The sequence below is a fragment of the Rhagoletis zephyria genome, unplaced genomic scaffold (genome assembly GCF_001687245.7).
Source record: "Rhagoletis zephyria isolate East Lansing unplaced genomic scaffold, Rhagoletis_zephyria_1.1 Rzeph_scaffold_05494, whole genome shotgun sequence".
NCBI lineage: Eukaryota > Metazoa > Arthropoda > Insecta > Diptera > Tephritidae > Rhagoletis > Rhagoletis zephyria.
Genome location: NW_016162577.1, coordinates 1,472 through 28,763, shown reverse-complemented (window position 1 = coordinate 28,763; position 27,292 = coordinate 1,472). Strand labels below are relative to the sequence as shown.

At 33.9% G+C, this 27,292-nt stretch overlaps 1 protein-coding gene across 1 annotated transcript in view; it reads right to left on the bottom strand.

Annotated features, from left to right (window-relative positions):
- 5-HT2A (5-hydroxytryptamine receptor 2A) overlaps window positions 1-22,368 on the bottom strand; it is a gene marked incomplete at its 5' end in the record, with an annotated part of 35,089 nt that extends 12,721 nt beyond the window's left edge. Inside the window, 8 exon segments of the mRNA XM_017627805.1 lie at window positions 852-1,049; window positions 1,092-1,364; window positions 2,037-2,235; window positions 2,391-2,615; window positions 20,840-21,838; window positions 21,841-21,932; window positions 21,934-22,226; window positions 22,228-22,368. Coding sequence (XP_017483294.1) covers window positions 852-1,049; window positions 1,092-1,364; window positions 2,037-2,235; window positions 2,391-2,615; window positions 20,840-21,838; window positions 21,841-21,932; window positions 21,934-22,226; window positions 22,228-22,368 — 2,420 coding nt within the window.
- Window positions 22,369-27,292: the final 4,924 nt, after the last annotated feature.

The following is a 27,292-nucleotide window of genomic DNA, read 5'->3' as shown; positions in this document are numbered from 1 at the left end:
GGAAAAATCGCAAAGAAATTTCATCTATTCTTTTGGATATGAAAAATAAGCCAAATTGTTTATTAAGAATTTTTTTTTAGCATTCATTACAGCTTCCAATGGTTTCATACGTGCCGAAAAAGAATAAGTACGTAACTTTTCTTAGTACATTGCATGCAAGTACAGCAAAGGACGCCCGCGATTCCCCTGAAAAGAAACCCGAAATAATATACACACTGCCACAATGAAACAAAAGGAGTGGATGATTTGGAAGAGAGAATCGGCACTTATCGCTGCAAGCGGAAAGGTGATCGTTGGACAATGGCTATATTTGCCAACATGCTCGATATTTCCATTTTCAATTCATTTGTGGAATTTTTGAACTAAATCCCTCGTGGATGAAAAACGAGCGGAAAAATCGTTATCGCCTCTTTACCCTTGAGATATCTGAGTCATTGGTGATGCCATATATTCACACGCGGAATTCTTTACCAAATTCAGGTAACGCAAATAACTTATAAAACTGCATAAAGGTGTAACTAATCACTAAAGTGAACACTCAGGCAGTCAATTATTGCAAAAATTGCCAAAAACCGGTGAAAAGATTACATTGCCACATATGTACACCAATAATGGATTTGAAATTGTATAGTAATCATTGTCACGAACTCAAAAAGTTTGCATGTCCTCCGCACCATTACATAATTTGCGTATAGATTTTTCATGAACTTTTTTCTTATTATCCGAAAATGAATGAACGTTGGCCATTAATAAAAAAGTAAAAAAAAAGTCCCAACAATTCATCGAGTAGCAGGGCCTTTTCTATACACATATGTATCAAATTGATGCACAATGTNTAGACTTTTACTCACCTATCCATTATGTTTGGATTGCCGTGCGAACGCCAATAGCTACTATGTTGCGCTGATTGTGATTGCATCAGTCGGCTGGCGTCACGCGGTGGAGATTTGATGCGTACAGATGACGAAGATGAATGGCGTATAGTGCTGCGTCGAAAACTTGTGCGACAATTTAGGAATGTGCCGCCAAAGATGCCACCACCGCCGCCGCTATTGCCATTACTGCCACCGCCGCCATCTCCACCCGCACACGCTGCAGCATTGCCACCGCCGCCGCCATTTGTGTAATTCGAATTGTTTGTATGCCGCAAGCCATGCGCCCGTTGTTTGTCATAATCACCATTGTCTCTATTGCCGACATCATTGCTGCCATGATTATTGGCGCTGAAATTGCGATTGTTGTCGCTGACACAGTACTTGCTGTAGCTAGTGTGGCTATTATTACTGCTGCGAAAGCTACTATTGTTGTGTAGTTGCAACTGCTGCTGGCTATGTTGCGGTCGTATTGTAAAGCGACCACCCAAACTGCAGAAGAAGAGCAAGTATAAGCACTTATTAATACCAATACTTTCAGTATCTATGGATAGTAAGAAGGTAGTAATTAAGCTTAAGAAGAATGAGTAGAGAGGAATTTGTTAAAATAAACTTGATTTGGCATTGATGAGAAACTAAATAGAATGTTGCTTAATTCTTGAAGAAAAGAGCATAATATATTTTTTTTTATAGGAACAATTATTAATTTACTTGGGTAGACCAACCAGTTTTTTCGACTCTCCCATTCTAGGGTTATATAAATCTAAATTTAATTTTTTTGTTCGCGTGTCAGTTGAAACACTAGAGTTTTGTACAACAAAATTCTCAACATAGTACATAAATAATGAAGCATATATAACTTAGGCTTAGACTGCTATTTACAGATAATTTAGATAAAAATCAAAAATAAACGTTATTTTGGGTTTATAAAATAAAACTCAAATTTTTTTTTTTGCATAAAAATTACAAATAAAAATTTATTTTAAAATTTTACTCTCGGTTAAAGAAAACCAGATTGGTGTGCATCACTTAGTTGTAGAACGTAGTGAATTTTTCAATGACAGCGACGAAATTAAAACCAGTTAATTAAATATGTTGTATCTTTCGAATACAACAGCAAAATTAGCACATATATTACAGAGATACAAATATTGCAGTACTCACCGCCGAAAGAGTTCGCTTTCCGGATGCTCAGCGGCAAAGCGTGCTTTCTTGCGCAGCAGCGGTATTGTCAAAGCATAGGAAGTGAGCATCACCAGCATAGGAATGTAGAAAGCCACAAGCGAACCAAAGACAAAGAAAGCGCGATTGTTAATGACACAAATGTTCGGCGCTGGCATGATATTATGCTTGTTAACGAGGCCTGAGAAAAAGAGGAAGAGAAAAAAAAAGAAATTGTTAGTAAAGTACGTACATTTGTTAAATAAATACGAGTAGTTTTCTTAACAAAAGATAATTAAAACAAAACCACAAGTAAACAAAGTAAAACCAGTTAAGAGCATCCTATTTTGAACTCACCCAAAACTGTAATCGAGCTCGACACCATCATGGCCATCACCCAAACGATGGCGATTTTTATGCCAGCTAGCCGTTTAGTTGAGCGGTGTCGCGATCCCAGCGGATTTCGTATGCCCAAGTAACGACCAAGGCTGATGAAACACATATGCAATATACTCGACGAACAGGCCAGCACATCACAGGTTACATAAATGTTGCACCACACAAAGCCGAGCGGCCAGTAACCTTGAAAGAACACAAATAAATACTTACTTAGATACAATTGAGTTACAAGAGGCAGCGAAAAAATATATAATACATATAAACAACCAACGAGAAAGGCAACATTTGATATGAAAATGAAAAGGGCTGAAAAGAATATGGCTAAGTAAATGAGTAAAAATCAGTGCTGCAAAATGAGACAACGAAAAAAAAAAACAAAAAGCAGCAGCATGGTTGAGGAGCGAGTGTTAAGTGGAAAATAAATTGACTCGAAATAAGGTCAATGGGTTGTATGTATGTACATCCATAGTTGCTCTACTGGGGGTTTTGGCCAACTGCGATGAATTAATGAATTTCCAGCCTCAACTGAAATGCACACTTGGTCGCTGAGGTCAACTATATGGTTCAAGGCAATGCTAAAGCGATCGGAAAATGTCTAAATAGAAATAAACCAGATTGGGGGGGGGGAGCAAAATGGCAAACATATCTGCACAGCAACAGGATGGAAGTGAAAGCCACTACTCAGCAAACCACAAACAATCTTACCCCAACTTTTAGTTAGTCGACTTAATTGAAAATGAAATGAAAATGGAGTTGTTTATTGCGGTCGAATGGGTGTGTAAATGTAGTGCAGTTTGCAAANCATAAGGATGGATAAAAAACTTGCGCAAAATGTAACAGTAACCCACATGGAATTTTCATTCATTTTCTCATATTAAATGCATATTGCGCTACAGGGCGTATGAGTAATTTGGAAATGGATTTTAAGAGAATACGAAAGTAATAGGGATGTTAATCCCGCGATCTCGGCCTTTTTTAAGTGCTGAAAATCCTGGAATTATTTGCCAAGAATCCCGAGATTTTCGATATCTATAATTTGCAATGGTGGCAATAATACAAATGCCTTATGTTGACCAGTTTTTTCTATATTTCTTTTGTTTATTTAATATTAAATATTTTTTTTACAAATGTCTAGCTAATAATACATATACATAACCGAGTGCGACGGCAATTTTTTACACACAAACAAATCAATATATTCGCGAAGCCATGGGCCAAATAAATGTGTGCAGTAAAATTGCGTTTTTAGTTTTTCTATCTGACGTCATATTGAAAATTGGGTAATACGATAATTGAGAAAATGCTTTAAAAAAATTTAGTGCAATGAAAATTCTGTAGAGAAAGAACAGATTAAATTTTTTGATGCATGAGGTATTAGAAATGTCCTTAAGAATTTTATCCTCGAATATCCTTAAAATGTTGCAATATTTATTTTGAAAAAAATTTATTTTGAGGATTAATATAAATTGGACAACGTCCTTGAATATTGTGCTTCTAACTTTGTTAGCTTAAAAAGTGAAATTGATTAAAGGGGCATTTTCAATACCTTTTCGTTGTTGTGAATCCAAAAGATTTTAATTTTTTTAACTTCTACAGAAATTTTTTGGTACCCATTTTTGTTCTACATTGCACTGATTTTTTAAAATAATTTTTAGAATTTATCATGTTTTTGAAATTATAAAGTGCTAACAAAAAAAAATCTAAAACTAAAAATGCAGTTTTACTATATTTGGCCCATATTCAACCTGTTTCAATATTTTTACTCAGCGTTTTTAGAAAAATTCTAGGTATGCAATTTTAAAAGTATAGCCCATTAAATTACGGCAGGATAAAATGCAAGTTTCAATTGACTAAAAGTAACGTTCATTTCTTATAATTTTTTTTGCTGGTGGTGTCACGCATTTTCTTCCATACAAAATATATTCGACAAAGATTTGTTTATATGGAAGAAAATATCCAACATGGTTTAAAAAATTCCCAAAATCAACGGTATTTTGTAACTGCATGAAACCTGCATGATATCCTACTTTAATTTAAGTTGGCTATAAAAATGCTGAGTAAAAAGTTTGACATTTAGGCAATTTTTTTTTTGAATTTTTATAAATTTTGTACAAATTTTAAAATGCGCATTTAAACACAGTTAGTTATATGTAAAATGAGGTAGACTTTTATAAAAAAAAAGCCAAATTTTGAGTTGTGATTCTTCTGTGACACCATTTCCGTGTGAAATTTCCGTTGAATTTGCCAATTTACTTCCAACCAACCAACTGCCGCTGAAGAAGTTTCACTTAAAAAAAAAAAATGATATGTTATCTAATGACTAATAAACACACGAATTGGTCCTTCTAGCTTAATAAACAAAAATCCTATACGTCTTTGTGAAACAATTTTTTTTTTTTTAATTTTCCAGAACTTTCTCTTTCACTTGGCACTGAAATAGTGTTTTTAAAATTTTCTTGGTTTTTGTCGCACGGTGTTATTATAGTATAACTCACCAACCGCATTATAAAACAAGTTCGTATTGAACGAATAATGTTCGATTGGTTTAAGGTCCCATGGGTTGGCCATTCATATCATTCCATGCGAATCATTACTTCTGCATAAACTTACATAACTGCTAATGTTTCAGTTTTATTCACTCTTTAAAATATAGCTACACACATATGTACGGTGTTGGCTTTAACTACGCTTTTGAGTGTTAAGTTAGGATTTTAGTGAAATGTGTGTAGCAGAGACAAATCAAAGGGCTACCTATCTACTCCGTATGGTTTTGTAAGTTATGTGGGTTAACAGAAGTCCACGTGGATTTCATCGAATTGAGTGTCAGCAATTAATCTACATCATAGTCCTTTGGCAAAGGTTAAATGGCATCTATAGCAGCTAAAGAAATTCGACGTGGATATGTATTTGTACCAAATTAGCCATCAAGTGTGAATGTGTGTGTGTTTACAACTTGATCCAAAAATGATTTTTCCATTGTTTAACACAAAAAGGTTAAGTTGTATGTTCACAAGAAGGATTAATGTTTCAGTTGTGCATATTACTAAAAGGATATTAGATTTCGGGCTTACATGTAACTATGCTTAAACAAATATTGTGTGTACATACATATACTTGAAGAGATACATGTAGCTTGTAAAGATAGGCTTGCTGCCTTGTAACTTAAAAGGCAAAATATGCTCTCGCCATATGTATGTAAATTAGGGTGCCTCGCTGCCTATACAAAAAAATAATATATTACATTCTAAGCAGGAAACGAAAGTAACCGTTAAATATGCAGATATTTATTTTTGGATCATTGCAAAATCGTTTTCTTTTTTTTTCGATAAACATTGTTTATTAAACAATAATAGTTGAATTTGGATTAGTAATTTGTCGGCGAAATTTAATCGTAATTTTCTATTTTTTTTTTTTATCAAAAATTATCGTTATTTTGGATTTTAATATTTTTCGATGATCTTTATTCGTTTTGAGGGAGACTGCGTTTTTATGACCGCTTTAAACTTTTGTGATCTAAAAAATGGAAACTGAAAATAACGGTTATAATATGATTGAAAAAATAAACACCTAAAATAACGATCGAAAATTGATCGAAGAATTCAAATGCAAAAATGGAGATTATTATTGATCGGAAAAATAAAAATCATAAAATAACGTTTAAATTCGATGTGAAAAATAGAAATCCAATTCAACTTTTAAATTATGATTTTTATTTAAAAGATAACAACCGTTACGGTCTCTGATTCTAATACTTCCGCCAAGATATTTCGGAGAATAATTTTTTACGTGAGGTGAAGCCACTCGAAAATACCTCCAAAATCGTGTATTTTTTATAAATAAAAGTAATTTTTAAAATAATTTTTTTCTTAAAAATCACCTCTGACGAAAAAATTTCAAGTTTAAAAGGTTTTTATAAAAATGTTTAAAAAATTTATCAGCGGAATCAAAATAATGAGATTTTTGGAGACATTTTCGGAGATCCAGCTCACATAAATCTTAATTATTTTCTGAGATTTTTTGGCAAAGGCCTTAAAATATAATAAGTTACATATTTGCCGTGAAAATCCCGCATTTTTTTTGGGTGGTGCACCCTAATGTACATATGTAAATGTATTTATGCATGAGAAATGAAAGACAAGCAAGTAGATTTTCGTTAGGTGTAGATTAAGGAATTCGACAGGGTTTATGCAAGACCATACAGTCAATTAAATTTGCGGCTGTGTGGTATTGTGTTCAGGGACATATTTATGTGTGTATGTTAAAAATTTTTGCACAAGGAACATATGTTTTACTTTAATGCTGAATGAAGGTATTCCCACGAAAACTATTAATTCAATTTAAAATTGTTTGGGTAGGAACTGTGGCCAATGACAGCATTCAGATTGCATATCTGCGCGGTTGAAGAGCCTCTTTGCGACTAGTAGCGTTTTAGTTTTTGTCATTTAGAAAACGGACTTTTTAGGGGATGCTTCAACCGGCATGGATTGATACTCCAAAATATTATTACTCTAGTAAGCTCTCCATTTGATGTTTGAGAAGTGAAGTGAAAAATCCTAATACTAGTGAACTCGTATGGCGTTGAAACGTTCAAAATTGAATTTCATAAACTTAAAAAATATTCCAATGTTAGTCGGAGTTATAAGAGATCCGAGTGCCATATTTAATCAAATCCGTGCAGCCATTTCTGAGTGAAGAGCAGTCCTGCATGGTGGATGTTTTTATTTTCATCGACTTTCAAATCACCCTTTACCTTTTTTAAGATCTCTAATCTGACATCTAATTTTTGAAATTTGTTATTTTTAAACACGTATCAGCTCTTAAAACATTGGAATGGTTTAAACTAAAGATTTCTCAACATTATTTCATTTGACTACGGTATTTTTGTATTTCATATACTTTTTGAATTAGTTAGCTAGTGTTAGCAGCCCTCTTAAAAAGTATTTTTGTTCTTAATCACAGTTAACTCTCCTTCGCCGGACACTCCGATACATCTTTTAATTAACTGATGAATTGGTAGAATTTTAATTTTCAAACACGTGGCAACCCCGTTAATACAGTTCAGAAATAAAATATTGTCAAACCCCTTCGATTGATACCCATATTTTAAAAATTCATTTAACTTATAAAATAATTCGAATTTAAATTTAAATAAGGTGGCAACCCTCCTCCAAAACCTTAAAAATATTCTTATATTAGATTTCTTATTTTGATATTTCGTATTACTTGTGAATTAGTAAATTAAATACGACATTTTAAACAGGTGGCAACCGTCCTCAAAATATTTTTAAACCACTATTTTCTGAAACTCCTTTCGTGTGTCACCCATATGGTGATACATATTTCTCTTATCTAATATGATTTTTTTTTTTAACAGGTGGCAATCCTCCTATAGTTCAGCTAAGAAAAAACGCTTATCAAAAGCATTTTGAACAATTTGAATATATTTTTTTTAAAGGTGGCAACTCTTTACTAAAACCAGTTTGCACACTAAAGGCCAAGTGCTTTAATTTGGCATCTCATCTTTGAAAATTGGGCGAACGGTATAGATCTTTTATCCAGAACAAAAAAAATCCTTTGTGTATTATACTATGTATCTATAGATATCCTAATATTTGTTCAACAGGTTTTTACTTTAACTTCAGACTTATTTACGTGTGTCATATAAGTGAACACTTATAAATTAGGAATTTGTGCTTGCGAAGTATAGCGAAATGACTAAGCACACTGACGACTTGGCAGCTTTGGGTTTTCACGGTAAACTTGACAGCTTTTTGCTTTTGGTTTAGTGAGTAAAATTAATGACACATTCTGTAAGAAAAATGTGTCGAATACAGAAGAAAACACAGAGTAAAAACAGTAAATAGTCATACATACATATGTGTGAATGGAAAGTACCGTATAAAAGGAATACTTTATCGTCCTGAATTTTTTTGGGTTGCGAACTCATTTCTGTGCTTGTAGTATTATGTATACATGTAAATATGCACACTTATGGCGCACAACCGTAAATAGCTTAATTAGCACTTAAGTGCGTTACCGTATATACCACAATATTATAGCAACTGCTGTGTCAAGCAGATATACTAAATAAGTATGGATGTATACCTGTGTATACCCTGCAGGGAAAGCTGTTAGTTCTGAACTAGAATGCTACCAGTTTGCGTTTCAATGTTAGCGGCTGGTATTTTTTAACACGGCGGTGTCATAGGAGATGCCAATTGTCTGCTCCGGCATCAGCACCCTACCAGTAGAAATACTATTTAGTAGCATAAAACCAGTTGACGGGTTAGACTACCAATTCATCCCCCGTCAAAAGCAAAATTATGCCATTTTGATCGCGGCGCTGCAACAGTGGCAATGGCCGACAGGGCAAAGCTCAGGCGCGCCATTTGAGAGATCCGAGTTCGAATCTCCGAGAGAGTATTTTTTTTTAGTTTAACTTTGTAATTTAATCGGCAGTCTTTACTGGACGCCACAGCCAAAATTTTAGAGGAAAGCAATTAACCGCATTTTAGTCGAAATGGTAGGCCGTCGCTTTAGCGCATACTAGTTAATGAACTAGTATTTTTATTGGCTTGTATGGCAGTTCACTGCAGGGAACTGGTATAATTAAAGTACATGACGAACTGGTATGACTTCTATCCTTAAATAACAGTTCATGAACTGAATTTTTTGTGCATACTAGTTCAGCTTTTCACTGCAGGGTATGTAGGTATATGTACATCCAGTTATTTGTGTGCGCTTGATGAATGAGTGTCTACGCTATGCCAGTTAAGTATGTAGCTAAGTGTATGGCCGTAATTATGTACATACTTATACTCGTATAAGTACATTAAAGTGGTCCTGGTAAAGCAATTATTGTAGCTGCTGGCTACTGCACATTGGCGTTTATTTATTTTTGGCCCATTGGGATACGGTAATTAATTGGTGGTTATAAGAAATATAATTTTAAATACAATGTTGTTGGTGAATTTTTGCAGAAAATTTACATTCAAAATGATGAGTATTTAAGATTTATGCGATTACCTCTTGGTAGGAGCAAACAAATATTTTAATGAATATTTTTATGGATGCAACATGGTAAAAAAAAAATCGTCTAACATTAGACCGTACCGAGAAAAATCTTTGCCTTGCACCCGTAAGTCCAAAGTATTTTTATAAGACAATTTCGAAAAAGCGAACCCTTTTTGTTTTGGTTAAACGCATTGATTTCATTTTTCGTCATATCTTCGGCATTTACAGCCGGATCTTAAAGTATGATATTTCGATGTTCTAATCTCTCTGCCGTTCCAGTACACTTACCCGGCAGATCTCAGTTGTTTACAACCTAAGGTGCCACCCTAACGCCACTCAATTAAAGTTCGTAAAAAATCACTAAGCTTTTGCTAAAAAGTTTTTGGATTTTTTTTCGACCATAAGTAGGGGTGCCTTTTGAAATTTTTCCATCAAATGTTCGCCATTTATACAGAGTCGGATCTTAAAGTATAAAAAATTGATGTTCTTGTCTCTATGAGACAATGTTGAAATGTCCATTGACCTCAAGTACTCCGTCAGGTCCTCACACCCTAACCTGACACCCTAATTTCAGTATATTAGAGCGCTACAAAACTCATTAAACTTATTAGAACTAACTATTGAAAACAGGGACCGTAACGGTTATAAGTTTTATTATAAAAATCACTTTTTAATCGTTATTAACTGAGTTTTATTTTTTGCTCGGAAAATAACCGTTACGTTTTAAGTTTTATTTTTTGCTCGGAAAATAATACGCAAAAATTGAGTTTTATTTTCTGAGCAAAAAATAAAACTCAAGAAATAACGATTATTCTCCGAGCACAAAATAAAACATAAAACGTAATCATTATTTTCCGAGCAAAAAATAAAACTTAAAACGTAACGATTATTTTCCAAGCAAAAAATAAAACTCAAAACATAACGATTTAACGATTATTTTCCAAGTAAAAAATAAAACTCAAAATATAATGATTAAACTTGATTTTTATAAGTAAAAATTAAAAAATAAAAATCAGTGCCGCTGAAGGTACTCCGAGTAATAAGAAATATATTGGTTTACTCCTTATGCACGTAGCATTTGTCTTTCCGCGTGATATTTTGAGTTGAAATTTCAAAGGATAATCGTTATTTGCAGTCCCTGATTGAAAACAATTTATTTATTGTCGAATGAAGTTGAGCCCAAAAAAAATAAAAAGACGACGACCCCTAAAATTTGTTTCCAAATTGCTTTGCGAAAATGCTCTATATTCAATGATGTACGACGAACAGTTTTTGTTTGCTTGTATGGTGGTACTGTCTAATGTACATATTATGTCAAAATTAAACAATAAAGAAATATTCCAATTGATGGTCTTGCTACTGGGAAGTTAAATGAAAAAAGTTGCAAGAAAGTTTTAACCTTAAAAAATTACCCGTGGAAAGATTTTTAAATTCTCTTATTCTTAGGACTGAATAACTCAATGAGAGGGAAGATCAGTGCGTTTGTATGTATTCATATAAAAAAAAATATTTATTGGACAAAAAAGTAGTGGGTAAGCACTGTGGCCTATAGTAATCATCAGTTACCACCTCTGCATGATTATAAGCCACGCAGACTCCGCAAAAAATTCCGGAAGCATTATGCGGAGGATGCATCTGACTAAGCTGAGCATACTTAGAATTTTAGTCAAATCATAACTTAAGAAAGTTTTATCATATGACAATTGAGAAGTGCATATGTAACGATTTCAAAAATAACACAAACACAATTCTTACACATGTAGCAGTGCATAAAAAGCATTTAGGCGCTTGATGTTAGTAGTCGCGCCTAAACAAAGGCAATGGATTCAGTTTTAGTAAATGTCCAAATTGGTCATTAAAACTGTTTTAATTTGAATGGCTAGTAGAAATACGGCTTAAGGTTGGACCGAATGCCTCTTTGGATATTTTTGTACAAGAACTTCATTCTTCCCATTATCTGCATAAATTCCTTAACCTGAGATTTAGTATGGTAAAATTCAACTGAATCGATGACCTTTGATGTTAGAGTGGCGTGCTGCGCTGCACTCGGCCAAAATCGCTTAGGCGGTTACAGTGCCAATAACGAAAAAAGTCACTCATACGCAATGGCAAGCGAGTAATGAAACTAATGCCTTTTGGCGTTTATTTTTTTAATATTGAATTTTGTAACAGAAGTTTTCTAATACTTCACACAAATTAAATATAAAAAGTGCCCATCGATCTCAAGTCTGCTAAAAAATGTTTCCAAGGTCGTGGGGAACATACACAGATTTCTTGCATTTTTCTCGCCATTAGTAGAAAAATAAATAAGATGTATTAATTACTCAGTCCAGTAGGCGAGAGCTTCACAATCCGCCCTACATATAAGATTTTAAAACCGATTCTCAGAAGGCAGATCTCGCCATAGTTGTCGTAAAAAACTGGTTTCGCCAATCATTTGGGTTAAACATGATGCAAGTACATTATCCGAAAGAAACGTTTTGGCTAAGCTTTTAAACGTTTGGCCAACACATGAAATTCATTTTTATGCTCAGGTTTGCCAAAATATACATATTTCTTTTACTTAATACTTTATACTTTTGGCATAGCTTTACTTATGAACAATCTTTGTCGCCAATTACTTCAAATTCATCTTCTGGCCTTGAAGTCGTTATCCATCAATTATCTTGCACTAAGTAACATTTTTAAAGTTTTCCATCAATTATTATTATACCCTCATATATTTCACTGCTATCCATTCCTTTAAAATTAAGTTCAATTGCAAATTTAGCTATCAATATCTCCGCGAAGCAAATCGATACCCATGTCTTTACAATTATCGCTGATGTATATTTATCATTCGTTAGCAGAGCCAAAAGAAATTGCTATGTATGTAAGGGACATTTTATGATTTTCGTTGGACGTTCGTTATGGCTAGCAAGGAGAAACACTAGTCGTNGTTCTACGCCACACATAAGATAAGTAAAAGTAAGCAAGCAGTGTTTAAATTTGCATTCATTAAGAGAGGCTCTGGTTACCTATCTTAATATGCGCAAATTTAAACAAAAATTTTTTAGAGTGTAGCATATTGGTGGTTTGAAAAATGTTTAAGTTTTTTACTTCATTCTCTTTTTTATGACTTTTCTTTTTCTTATGTTTTATGTTTTCTTTTTTATCAAGCTGCTTTTATGATTTATAGTTAGTTGTGGTGAGTAAAATGTTATCTATAAGTGTCCTAGTTCATTGTGACTCGAACCAACAAATTATGTGAAGTGGTTTGTCAGCATTAAAAAGTTGAGAGATACATTTTATTGTATAAAAAGGAAGGAAGAAAAATTAACGTGCAATCTTTTTAAAGGAAATATGCTGTGGAACAATGTTTAGTATTCCAAAAAATTGGTGTGCAAATAGTTTTAGCGGCCGCTGCACAGTGGTCAATAAATGGAACTTAATGTTCATAGTTCACTTGCGCCTTCATTTCTCAACTAATTTGATTAATTTTTTTTTAATGAAAGCTAATACAATTTTCAAGTGACTAGTTAAGCCCAATTTTTAATTTTTTATTTACTTATTTAAATTTTTTAGTGCAAAGTGCAGAAAAAGTGCCAATTTTGAAGAATATCGATTCTACTGTTCCAGCTAATAAACGAACTGGTTAAGAACAATTGTAGGGTTCCCCGAAAAGGAAAAAAATAAAAAGTAATAATTTGAAATGTTATAAAAAAATTTTCACCAGAAGTATTTTTTGTTTATTTTGGAATGCCGTTTTATAGATCATTCAATTTTAGTATAATAAAGTGCAAGTTGCAAGTCGCTAAGAGTTCGCGTTGACCCGGATTGAACTTGATTACAACACATTTATATGTCAGGGCAGCAATTAGCCAAATCAAATCACATCATTGGTCAATCAGGTGCAATAATATTTACTATGATATATAAATATTGTTTTCTATTTCCGTTTGTTTGCTTCCAAGCTTTATTTTCTCCTTCCAATTTGGTTAGCAATCAAAATATTTATTTAATGATGCAATGATCATAGGGCAAATTGCATTATAATTGAATTTTTATTGGACGCTATCACAATCGAATTGATTTTGATTACATTTTACATGATTTGATTTGATTTCGATTGGCAAGATGCCCTGCGGAATAAGTATGATGTGGAAGGGTAGCAAAAAACAGATGTATGAAGTGCTTGCATCGTACATACCACTAAAAGTTAAACGAACAAGCTTACGTATATACAAACTCATATGAACGTTTGTATATATATATATATATATATATGTAGTACCAACTAGCACTAAATAGTCGTTACGATTCAATTTGGCAGAGGTTTGATTTTATTTTGTAAACAAACTAACCAACAGTGCAAACAAGTGATTGTATGTAGAGATGTTATATTATACATGCGGAGGCAAGTAAGTGCGTTCATGTGTACATATTGAAAAGTGCAAACTATAAGTAAACAAACAAGCACACGAAAAACACAAATAGTGCCAAAAAGTTAGCAGCGGTGGTACACTAGAGACAGCAAAGCAAAGCAATTTCCTACATATATCAGCGTAGCACCACGCCACATTTTATTTCCGTTTTCCTTTGCGTACGTAAGTGTGTATATAATCGTATATGTAAACATATGTATATACATACATAGGTATTCGTGTGTTGTGCAAAAGTGAACAAAGCCGCGCTTTCTTTTTGTGTTATTCCAATTTGGCCTATCGCCAATGCACAGCAAAAAAAAAAGAAGCTTTCCTGCAAATACATACACATAAGATTTGTGTAGCTTTGTGTCTCTGCAGCGCTCTGCTGCGACTGTGAAATCGGCTTGCGAAACTCGTTTTTGCAATAAATACTGCCAGCGAAGGCATATCATTTTTCAATGCCATTGGCGACCGGGTAACTGCATAAATTCTTCATTGATACGCTTCACTATTTTTAAATTAATTCTTAAATTGCGCACATGCGCACAAAGCTAATATAACTTTGTATATAAAGGTTGCTTGTAATAGTCTAAAGAATAAAGATATATATGTAGGCCTATATCAATATATATATATATCAAAACGCTCACAATGAAGACAGAAGTCGATTAAGCCATGCCTGTTTGTTCATATACCCAATAATTCGAGAAAAAAATTCGTCATCTCAACGAAGATGTACAGAAATGGCCGAAATCGTACACCAAGAAAAAAAGTAACATGATTTTTTGGGGTTTTCACGTTAGCGATTTGAAATTTTTGAACATATAAAGTATTTTTTAAACATCATAGACGTAGAGGTTATGCCCAAAAAGTTCATTTTACTTCAGATCGATTGAAATTTTTTTTAAGTAGAGAAATTTTTAGTTTTCAAATTTGAAGAAATGTTTGTTCTTCATTCGCTGGCAACAACAAGACAAAATGGGTGAGAATCATTGGCCTACAGAAATTCTATGTAGGCTAAAGAGGCGAAATTTCCTTAAATGCCGAATAGTTCTATTTGTCCATATTCTGGAGACCTATTGATTCTGCCAATTCGCTGTAAAGTAAATCACGCAATGATTCTGGTAAATGAGTCAACGAAGGTATTTAGGAATTGACCTACACAACACAATCTTGGTGTTTTTGAATCAGACTTTGACGCACTGTTATATTGACAATCCACATCCAAGAGATGAGGTTGGCTGGCATCCTTAAATTCATTTTCTATATGTATACTGTAAATAAAATTCTATCAAAATTTCAAGTCATCTGAAGTATGTTGAGTAATTGGTTTTAATTGGCATCTTTAACATCTAAAAACGCATGGTCAAGACCGCTGTTCAGCAGCCAGCCCCGGATCTCGATTTATATATCAAAAAGCTAAGCTCACAAAACATTTCAATCGATCTGAAGTATGGTGAGTTTTTGGTCATTGGTCTTGGTTTGTTTGATCGATCACAGAGTGGTGTTCTCTAGTAATTTGTATCGAGAATCACTTAACCTCAATGAAAGAAAATCCACACAATGCGAGATCTTATTCACTTCAAGTGGTCGCCAACTCATTGCCTGTGGTAGTTCTTGTGCCAATACTCATACCAGGTGAAGAGCTAACTACTCTACCATAAAGTACCTCATCTGCGGCAATTTGTTATAGTTTCTGAATGAAAATACTGATTTTCATTAATTCTATACCATTTCTGCGAAAGTTTATTTTTCCATATATTTTCCATATAAAACACAACTTTACAACCACTAGAAAATAAAAAAAACAGGGGTCTAATTTGTTCGATATAAAACAATGCTAGCGGGTGAGAGTGTTAAAATTCTGGCATTACTTTTTTGGACCACCCTAATGTACATACATTTGTGGAGGTTTCCTATATAAAGAGCGTGTCAGACATGGCAATATTTCCAACTTTTCTATGCAATTCGCTGTCAAAATGAGGAAGAGAAATTTGGTTTCAATATGTGAACAACCAGAAAGACATTTCTGCCACATTACGGAAAACAGTTTCAGAAGTAAAAGCTGCAAGATGTGACTGCAATTGAGAGAGCGCAAATCGATTTCGAAAATATATTCTGCAATTCGCCTTTCGGAAATAAAAAACCTCTTTCGAAAGGCACTTTACATGCATGGTGTGACTGCTTATGCAAGCCTTTTCGAAATATATTGCAATGCCACGTCTGACAGGCTATTAAGAGGATCAGAGCTATTTTATGCTGTGCCAGCGCCGGTCATAGATACGAATCTACTGCGAATCAATAACATATTCTTGCTAACCCAATATTCCAAACCTTATGCCAGAGTTAAGGAATATATGGTTTTCCGAGGGCGGCATTTTAACTAAATTGAACATTCTCTGCAGAAAAGTAGAGAAAAGAGCAGTAAAAAGCTTATAAATTTATCAAGAAAACCTATAACACAATTTTACTGTTCTACACTGTTTTGTTTTTTTGTTGTTGTTGTTGTTTTTAAAANATTGCAAATTATTTGCAATACACAAACAAAATACACGCATTTGCATTTGTCATGGCTTGGCAAATTTGCAATACCGAAAATCCATAGCATAAAAATGCTATGCATTGCATTCATAAACAAAACCAAAGCTGATGCACAAAAATTGTTTTGCAAAAGCTTTGCCATGACAGTTTAATAAAGGTCGCTCACAATCCATGGCATATTTCTGCAATTGCATAAATTTGTCAGCTCTTATACACCGAATCGCGAATAGCCCTAATGTCTTTTCCGAAGTCCATTAGTGTAAGAGAAAACTTGGAAAACGAAGATATTTGTCATGCATGCTAGTGTACCTTTTAATACTTTTCTAAACATCTCACTTCCAGCGCTAATCAACCAATCTTTATGAAAAAAGTTGGCTATAAATCTTCCTCAAATGCTAACTCAAATGTTAACCCTTTTGCTACCCTAAAATTATTTTGTGACCTTTACAAAAGAGAAGCGCTTAGTAACAACCTTTAAACAATTGATAAAGGCAAGAAACAATTCATTTTCTAGCCACCTAAAAAAATATTATATGTTTTCTTTGTTTCATGCATTTTAGGACACTAAAAGCTTTAAATTTATTTACTTAGTTTTATTAGCCCTAAATTGCCTTTTTGTCCTTCAATTGATTGGAAAAAAATTAATCTTTTGTTTGCTTAAAGTTACCCAATTCGCTTAAAAGCATTCGTCAAACTTAAGAAACGTGGAAGTAGGAAGTAGGTATAGCTAGGTAACTGGCAAAAAATATTACCGACTACTACTACAAGTACTAAGTAATATACGAAAGTATGCCCGTAGTGTGGAAATTCGAGTGCGAATTCTTGTATGCTTTGATTTTTTTTTTTGTTATTTTAATGGTTTGTAGTAAAAGTTTATAATAAGCATGGCAAACAAAATACTTTGCGCATATGTCCTTCTATGTATGTATGGTTGGTAAAAGTTTGTGTACTTTTAAGCGACGTTTTTTTCTTTGCGTGACTAAATACGAGCTTATACACTTCAGTGCTTATGTGTTTGTATGTACATATTTAATTTTTTAGCATACAAACTTTTAAAAATGTTTGTATGGAAAAACTTAACAAGGAATTTTTAAGTCTCTGCTAGACTAATTGGCGGAAAAAACATAAACATGCAAAAAATAATAAAAAAGTATAAAACTTTTTGCTTATTTGATTTACTTGATTGATCAGCAAGCTCTTGTTTAGCACTTCCAACTGAATTCCCCGAAAATGCTTGAAATTCAAGCTATCTAATTCCAAATAAAAAACACTTGGCGCTCACATTTTTATTAATTGTTTGGATCAGGGTCTCCTTCAATTTGTGTGTGTGTGTGGATCTAGTAATTAGTACGCAATGGGAAGGCGTACCAGTTTTCACGGAATTATTGTAACCGTAGGTTTGATAATTTCCGCTAAAGTGCGGCCGCTTTTAGAAAAACACCTTTTTATGAATGTTGCTTCCAAACAGGAGTCGAAAATGGTTTCTACCACCATTTATCGGCTTAGGTCGATAACTAAAAACTTTCTCTAGTTGCCTCTCTTTGCGAAGTTACGTCAGTTCCCTGTGCCAATTTTAGACCGGACCCGTACTTCTGTTCTTGGTTCTTCCATAATGCACGCGAGCAGGCTTCTTTCCGTTGTCCATCCCTATGTATCGAATTAAAAACAGCTTTTACCGGAGCGAGGTCAGCGAAATGATTTTATTATTTTGCGCCTGCTTATGTCCATGCCATTCTTCCGTCTTCTTCGGTACCTATCGCCCATCACTAAGCAATGCTGTTGGATTCTAGGACATATTCATATCGAAGTGAAGCCGATGAGATTGCTACAACACAGCCGTAAAATAGGACTTACGAAACAATGACACAATCCTCTGTGTTGCTGCGTGGCGGCATAGACTAAACAGTTAACTCTCTCTTAACAACAAACGAACAGAGGAGCTTTTGATGCTAAGGCAATGCGAAGTAAGAATACTTACCGACGCACATAGTAGTAGTTGTGTACTTTGATAAAAATGTCTTTAACCCTGTGTAGTACTGTTGTTCGTCTCTCAGACCAAGACCAAAAGAGTGCGGTAAGAAGCGCAACAGTAATTGCAATTTATTTGCTTGCGCGTGGTCTGTGAGAATAACAGCGATATTGACGTAATTATTTTTCGATTGTTTTTTAATGTCTCCTACATATCGAATGATATCTTTCAGAGAATTTGGCAGAAATTTCGTGTACTACTAATACTTTTTAATAATTGCTATAACTTAGAACAAAATTTATTGTAAATATTTAAAATGTTTGTTTTTATTTTGCTTTATAACGATATAAGAAATTAACGTAGAAAAGCCAAGAAAAAGGCCTTACTAAAAACAATAACCAGTTTATGTCCTTGTGAAAGCTGCCAAATTATACTTGTGTGCATATTTTTACATATTTGTTAAAAAAAGTTATTCTACAGAAAATGAACGTAAAAAAATTAACTTTTATTCATCGAGCAATATTTACGCAAAGTCTAAGTGAGAATTGCGCGTCGCAAACTCGCATCTTGTTTGCCAAACACAAAATTCGTCTGCATAACACCTACCTAAGTAATATATGCGAATACATAATTACAAAAAAACATGTTTTGACATGCAGAAATTAAAAAATCTTGAGTTGACTAAATAGTGATGTGACTTTCCATAAATATTACAACGTGCGACAAAAACAAAAAAAAAATTCAAAACACACAAAGCAAAATATTGACAAAACTAGGGGCCAAATACGGTAAACATGCGTTTTTAGTTTGTCCCTCCGTCATCATTATATTTATGAAAGGACTCTGAATCTTGAGGGATATGAAGAATTCAAAAAATTATTAAAAACGTTCAGTGCGATGTTGGCTACCAAATGAAACAGAAATTCTACTGAATTATAAAAAAAAAAACATACAATTTTTTGACGCGCAGGGACTAATAGGTATTGAAACTGTGGTTCTAAATATTTTTTTTCCTAACTAATAAAGTTAATTTGAATTCATTTTCTCTTTTATTTGACACCCATATTGTTTCTGTATTGCGCTGAATCTTTTAAATATTTTTTTAATTTATTATATCTTGAAATTTCAAAGTCTTAAAAAAAAATCCCGCTGTAAGAAAAAAAATTAAAAACGCTACTTCACTATATTTGGCCCGAATTTTTGTGAGTATATTAATTTTGTTGTGAGAAAAATTGACTGTCTCACGCTGTTATATGGTTATATGTTAGACTACCGGCCAGGAGATGGTCATTTCTAATTTTTTTTTTTACTTTTAACAGCCACAACTTTTAAGAATTGATTGTTACGAAGCTACTGAAAACCACGGACACAATTGTAGTGGAAATAATTTATTTATTAAAATTTTTTTTTGGCGAAAATGCTACAAATGTCGATTACCGAGCATATGAAGGTTGAAATGTGATTAGCCGATATTTCTTATAAACTAAAACTAAATTAACTCACATTTAAAAAAAAGTTCGAAGGTTCTAATTTTTTTTTTAAAGTCAAAAGAATAATATTTTCACGAAAAACAGTTTTTGGACAAACAATCTACATATAGTTTTATTATTTAAAAATATAGTTTGTAGCTATCTGACTTTTTTTAAGTATAGTACTTAAGAGTTAGATCTCTGGTGCATAAATGCATATAGATGCTAAAAGAGTACTTCTTCATTCAAAAGTGGATTTTTGTTTTCTCTTATTACATAGTAGAAATCACACCAAATAATTTTGACCGGCTTTACTATGCAAATACTCTTCTATGTGGCACCACCACAGGAAATTGAGCGATCACTTTAATACTCCAACCGTGGCTTATATCAACAAAGTCTCTCGACAGAAGTTGATGCTTCTTTATCTGCCTCATCCTGACACTGATGTTGGACATTTATAATGGGCAAACTTGCCTTCATGTCGAAGTTTGATAGGCTACGTTCTCGGAATGGCTTAAATTGTCTGTACCAGGGCTCATCGGCTTCGTGGATAACTTCAATGCTGAAGAATGAGCCCTAGGAATGTCAGAAATACATGCATGCATCGAGCTTTTTCCACTCGATGTATAAACGAAGACGGTTTTTGAAAACTGACACCTCTAGTACATAGATCCGTCATTTCAGTTTTTCAATTATGCAAAAAGAGACGTGACTTGGCCAAAAAATTTTAATCGATATACGCCGTCCGATGCATCGAAAAATAACGACCTACAAGGAATCGATGATTTTTTTGTTTTCCACTGACATCCCTAATTAGCCCTGCATATTTTAAATTCTACGACATTTCAGACATTCCCTTATAAACTTAATGTTTTTGTTGTGATGGGCATTATATCTAATACATATGTATGCACTTAAACTATTTATCCTTGATTTCAATAATAAAGAGCTTTATATTAATGTTGTTGTCTCTTATTATTTGATTTTATGTTTATAATCACTTACCCAAAAACGCCGGTATTGCACCCAGCGGCATCACGAACAAGCTGACTAGTAGATCGGCTATCGCTAGCGAGAATAGAAAGTAGTTTGTAACATTTTGTAATTTTTTATCACGCGCCACAGCCAAGCAGACGAGAATGTTGCCAAGACCACCAGCAAATATGAAAAAGATAACACAGAGAAAAATCCATTCATAATCGCGCTGCTTCGACAGCTTATTGCCAAGCGAGTAGTCAACGCTTAGATTGCGTGGCCCCCATAGCGAAGCTAGTGAATCGCTAGGAATTTCAGTTGTAGTGGTGCTTAGTGGGAATGTCGCCGCATTAAGATCTCTTCTGGCAGCGCCGCTTGCATTCGATAGCAAATCAAATGTATTCCACGACCAGAGTGATTCATTATAACCGCCAACAAGCCAACTCTGGTTCAATTGTCCAGCAGTGGCGTTTAGCAGATGAGCGCCCAACTGCGGCAGCCATTCACTCGAAGTCAGTCTGCTACTGTCGCTGGCGCCGCTGTTGCTGCTGCTAGTGACGTTAAGAAAATGCTGCCAAGCGCCACTGAAAGTGTTGTGGCTGAAATCGCTGCTGGCGCTAAAGCTATCAGTCAAGTTGTGCGGCAGCAATTCCTCGTACGCGGCGTCGGATTGCGGCGGTTTATGGTAGGCGGGTGGTTGGTTGATTGAAGCGGTTATTTGTTCGTATTGTATGCGCAGATAGCAAATAAAGTTGTCTAAGATGGAAGCATTGCTGTTGCTGGAAGCAAAATCGGCTTTGCCCGCACTGGCGGCGGTGACGTTAAACACACTTTCTGCTGCTGTGTTTGTTGTTGTCGAAGCCGCTGCTTGCATGCCACTCTCGAATATGCTGGCGACTGTCGTTGACTGATCACAGTACAGCGTTTGACTTTGTACTACGTTGCAGGCTGTAGTTGTTGTCTCACTTATATTAATACTATTAACTAAATGACGAAGAGGATCATCTTTTAATTGCTGTTGTTGCTGCAAAGCGCCAAATTAAAATCGGCCACCGGTTGCTGCAACTGTTGCACTATCACTTCTGTATTCATTACGCAATCGGCGCCTTTCGCAGCCGAGGCACCCGTAACAGCTGGGATGCACCATCGCTTCGGACACTGCCTCCGCCAATGCGTCATCAATATCGTTTTTCTCCACTTCTGCTGGCACCTCGGTACTGCCCGTTGCAATCGCTTGACATTTGTAGCGTGCCCTACGCAATGCCACATCGAATTTGCTAAGCACGCAGCGGTATGTTTGACTGAGTGCGAATGGCGCAGTTGTGAGGGGCGGGTTTATGTTGGTGGCGTAATTTGCGGAGTTTGTTGCCTCCGCACTTTGTGCTCCAGCAAAGCTGCTGTTGCCCACATAGCTACCGCTCACTGGTTTTGTCGCTGTTATTTGCTTTTGGCTGGCACCAAATATCAGCTTCCCAGAGCTGCGTCCAGGCGATACTTGCCAACCGGCAACTATATGGGTGGATGATATTAGCATTTGTTGTTGTGTTGTTTGTTGTCCATGACCGATTGATTGTTGCACATCCATTTCATTATAAAGCTGTGCGGCGAGAGCTCTGTATGGTGTCTGCTCTCACTTCGTTGCCCTGATGGGTGGCAAAAGTGATAGAGTTCTCATTCTATTTGGTGCGTTTTAACTGCAGTGAAAACCCGCAGTAATCTGCAAAGAAGAAGATAAGACATACATATAGTAAGATATATATGTAGATGAACGGAACACTTTTAATGAAATGTAAGTACACGGATAGAACTTTTTTGCTTTAGAACAAATATTAAAATAAACTAGTGAAACCGCATGGCGTTAAAACGCCCAAAAATGAATTTCGAGAACTCATTTTTGAAATTCCTTTTCAAGAGTTTTCTCAAACTAAAATCTACTTAAATCTTAAACTGATTAACTAATTAGAACTTGATTGTTCGAACAAATGGCAACCCTCCTAAATAAAGGCCAGGAATAAAGCAATTTCAAACACATTTCGATTTATGCCCATCTTTTTTTTAAATAATTCAACCAACTTATAGAATAATGTGGCAACCCTCTTCAAACTTTTTAAATGTTCAAAGTAAAGATTTCTTAACATTCTTTCGTTTGACTACGGTATTTCTATATTTTATAAACTTTTTGAATTAGTTAATTGAGTTAGACCTTTCAAACAGGTGGCAGCCCTCTTCAAAAGTATTTTCAAGCTTAATCCTTGTTAACTCTCCTTCGCCGCACACTACGATACACATTTTAATTAACAGATTAAGTGGAATTTTATTTGTCAAACATGTGGCAACCCCGATATATAAATTTCAGAAATAACAAGTTCTCAAACCCCCTTCGATTGATACCCACTTTTTTTTTTAATTCAAAGGAAAAAATACCTTTTTTTATAAAAAAAAATATTTTAAACAAAAAAATTACTAACCCTAACTAATTTAATAGAAAAACCTGAAAGAAAAAAATATGTTTTTTATAAAAAAATTACAAGAAAATAACTAAGCGATTTTTAAAAATTTGGTGTCGTTGTAAAGGCGATTAAACCACTTTTCTCCTGTTAAGCATATTTGTATACTTCGCATATAAAAATTTGAGAAAAAACACTTGACAGCAAAAAATACCTTTTTTTATAAAAAAGTATTTTAAACAAAAAAATTACAAACCGATTTAGAAAAATTAGTATCGTTGTAAAAGATACCAGAAAACTTACGCTTTCTTAAACCCAAAACTTTCTATTTGTACAAAAAAAAATTAATTGAAAACAGTTTTTCCCTCTATATAAACTCCTAAACTAACTAAATTTTACCTTTTAATGATTATTGTTATTTTACAATGCACCGAATTCTATGAATAGTTTTTTTATTCAATCATATTCTAGAAATTTCAAGTCCTTAAACAAAATCCTGACATCAGAGAGAAAACCTAAAAACGCAGTTTTACTATATTATGCCCCAGTTTTGTGCATATATTGACCTTTTCGTGTGTAAAATTGACTGTCGCACGATGTAATAAGACTTTGTTTTCCAAGTTCAAAAACAAGTCTCGATTTTCTTTTTTCTGCTTCGATTTAAGAAAAAAATTCTCTCCGTGTATAAGTACATATGCTCGTTATTCCTTTCGTAGTACAAAATAAATAATTACAGTTATTTGAGTTATATTTACATTGACTCAAACAACTGACCACAATATGATTTTTTAAGTATACACAACATTTTTAAAGTAAAAACTTTTGTGTTATTATTTTGCAAAAATATGCATAGGTTACTTTATATTATTAACCATTGATAAAAAAGTTACAAATTTATAGAAAATTTACATGAAAATGAATGAAGCCGCAATTTTTCTGATAGTCAACAGGAAGTTGTACGAAATTTTCGAACAGGTAGGCCGGAATCTTTACGAAGTCTTTGAAACTCAGATTTTTAACATGAAAACTATTGTGAATATTTAAAAAAAATCACCGTATACTAATTCTGTGGGTGACTGTTATTAATTCATCAAAAACTTGAATTAAAATGGAAAAGTGTAAATAAGTTATTTCTTATCCATATGTTCATACATACATACCTACATGTGCATGTATTTTGTGTTGAACTTCAGTTTTATAAAAAAAAAAAAATTTTTTGAAAGGCAAAGTATGATATAAGTTTGTATACCCGAGCGCACTTGCACACAAGGGTACTATAACCCTCCATATAACGGTAATTTACAGAAATACGAAAACTGCAATAAATCAATAACTAATTGAAGCTAATTGACTACAAGTCGATGATTGTAATAACCACTTAGCAGAAAATTCGATTATTATAAATGTTTGGAAAATGAGCGTGATGCCGCGTCCTTATCACCACAAATGTGTATCGCGATAACCGATTTATCAATTTCTATCAAACTCAGTGCGCTTAATAACCCTGGTAAGGAGAAGCAATTCGCTGAAAATTATTCATATCGGACTAAAATCATCCCCATTTCCCGTATAGCGGTAAATTTGACACATACGAAAGCTACGATATTTCAATGACTGAATACAAAATACTTACAACCATCTCTTGTCAATAAATTTGACTGCTATAAACTTTTAGGAATTGGTCGTGGCACCGCCCACTGTATGACTACAAGGCTTTTATTGATTTCTACCAAACTTGGTTCAATTATTTCATTAAGTCTAACTCAGCATATTAACGAAAACTTTTGAAATCGGGAAAAACAACCCTGCTTATGCAAAGGTAAGTAGTTTAGAGAAAATTGAAATGACGAAATTTCATATCTTTGCCGGGTATATAAAGTTCGATTTCGACCGAACTTATACTTCTTTACTTGTTTTAATTGTGGGTTTCTCGTATTTTTATAATTGTAACTATAACAACAATTTGCAAGTGTACCGGAAAAAAATAAAACTGTTTCTTACTATCCAATTGTTTTCTTTCAATTTTATACCCAAATATCAGTAGTGAATGTACATTTTTATGTAATTAAAAAACAGTAATTTGTTATCAGTACATATTTAAGAAATTTATAAAAGCCTGCATAAGAGTAAGGATGTGAACGAACACTTTCCGACGAAGTGAAATTTGTGAATTTCATATGCATATTTTTAATTAATATAAATATTTGCTCTGAACTGCTGAGAGGAAATGGGTTAATATGTATATGTATGCATATATATGTATATATGTATGGCGACATATGCAAGTATAATCAACGCAACTGCTGAGAAATAAGATGGTAGTTTAAGAGAACATAAAAATCGTTTAGGTGCCAGCCCGCTGAGAGACATTTATTATTATAGTCGAGTATGTTTTTGAACAAAATTTGAATACATTACTTTCGCACTAACCATTTCGTAACTGTCTCTGAACGACGACAAAATGAATAGAGAGTGGATTAGTTGGGGCCAGTGATCGGACTAAAAATAAATTCTATGTTATAGAATATGGAAAAAACGTGGTAGATTTCGAAAAAAAGTGGAAGATTACAGTTCTTGCATAGCTTATTATTTATTTATCTCTTTTTATGTATTACAAAACAGAAATTATAATAAGCATTCATAGCGTCGAACAAATTAATTGGGTCGCGTACAAGTTTTAACTAGTTTTATTTGTTTGTTGAAGTTTATTAATTTTTTATAAAAGTTTAGCTCATTATTTAAAAAACCATATTTATCCGGTTTTCAAACTTTATGCAAACATTTTTTGTACATACTTTGAGAGATATCTACAACCTTGCAGAGTGCTGCAAGCTTTTCTTTTTATCACTTAGTGTTTTGTATTGGACAATTTGTCCCTTATGAAATTAAANGCGAATATGTGGTAGATTTCAAACCTTGTGTGGCAGATGTGGTTGATGCAGATTATTGGCTCCTTAACTGTCGAAAATGGAACCAATACAGAATGTTTTGAAAAGTTCTGCAGAATGCTTTGATGATATCCACTTTGCGGGGCAGTTTAAAGCATTCCATTGCGATAGATCGTCACCCAGTATCGTCATATTTTGAGTTTGCTTGGCAATAGTTGTCGACTAGCCATTTTCGCTGCTGGGTTCTTACTACATAAGTACTTAAGCAGGCTCCAGAACGCACACTCGTATTTATGTGATAACATATGTAATATATGCACATACGTGTACTCAATGATTGCATTAATGCAGTAGGAAATCATCCTATTCATATCCGTTTTAATTTGTGCTTTCACTATTTTCAGTCTATTTTTTCCTTTTCCATTTTTAATTCCTCATGTTGACTTTTTCATAAATGTTTGTGTTGATAAAAACCAAGAAAAAAACGTTTGTAAGTGAGAGTACATGAGTGTGCACTAGGGTTAATCGAACACCAAAACCGGGTTTTGAGTTAGTCGAAAAATTTTAATTTGAAAAAAAAAAAAACGGTTCTCGGTTTTGAAATTAAAAAAAGCACAGATAAAAAGGTTTTATTTTTCGCAGTTTTTATATAGTGAAAGATATGTTGCTAATGATAAGTAATATAATCATTACCTAATGATAGCTTTGAAAAGAGCAAAGCAAAATAAGTTCAAAGGTTTTTTTAGAGCAAAAGTCAAACAAATAAAAATCAGTGCAAAATTCTCGTTTGGTCTTATTTTTACTTTTTTTTTTAAATAATTTTTTAAATAATTTTGTCTTTTTTCTGTGATTAGAGTGAGCTTAACGCCACTCGGGAGGTCCGTAGTAAAATATCTGGTCCCAGCAACATCAAACAAAGGTTGTTGCAAATAGCGGTCGCCCCTCGTCTGACAATGGAAAACATCAAGAAGCAGAACACGAATTGGAGGAGAAGCTCGGCTAAATGCATGGAAAACGTTTAAGCGCCAAACATTAATTTATTGGGATGAAGTAAGATGATCATCCCCAATAACTAAGGATATGCTTTTAGAACTATTTAGGGGTTTCCTTTAAACTGGAAAAAGCTTTGAAAACTTCGAAAAACTTAA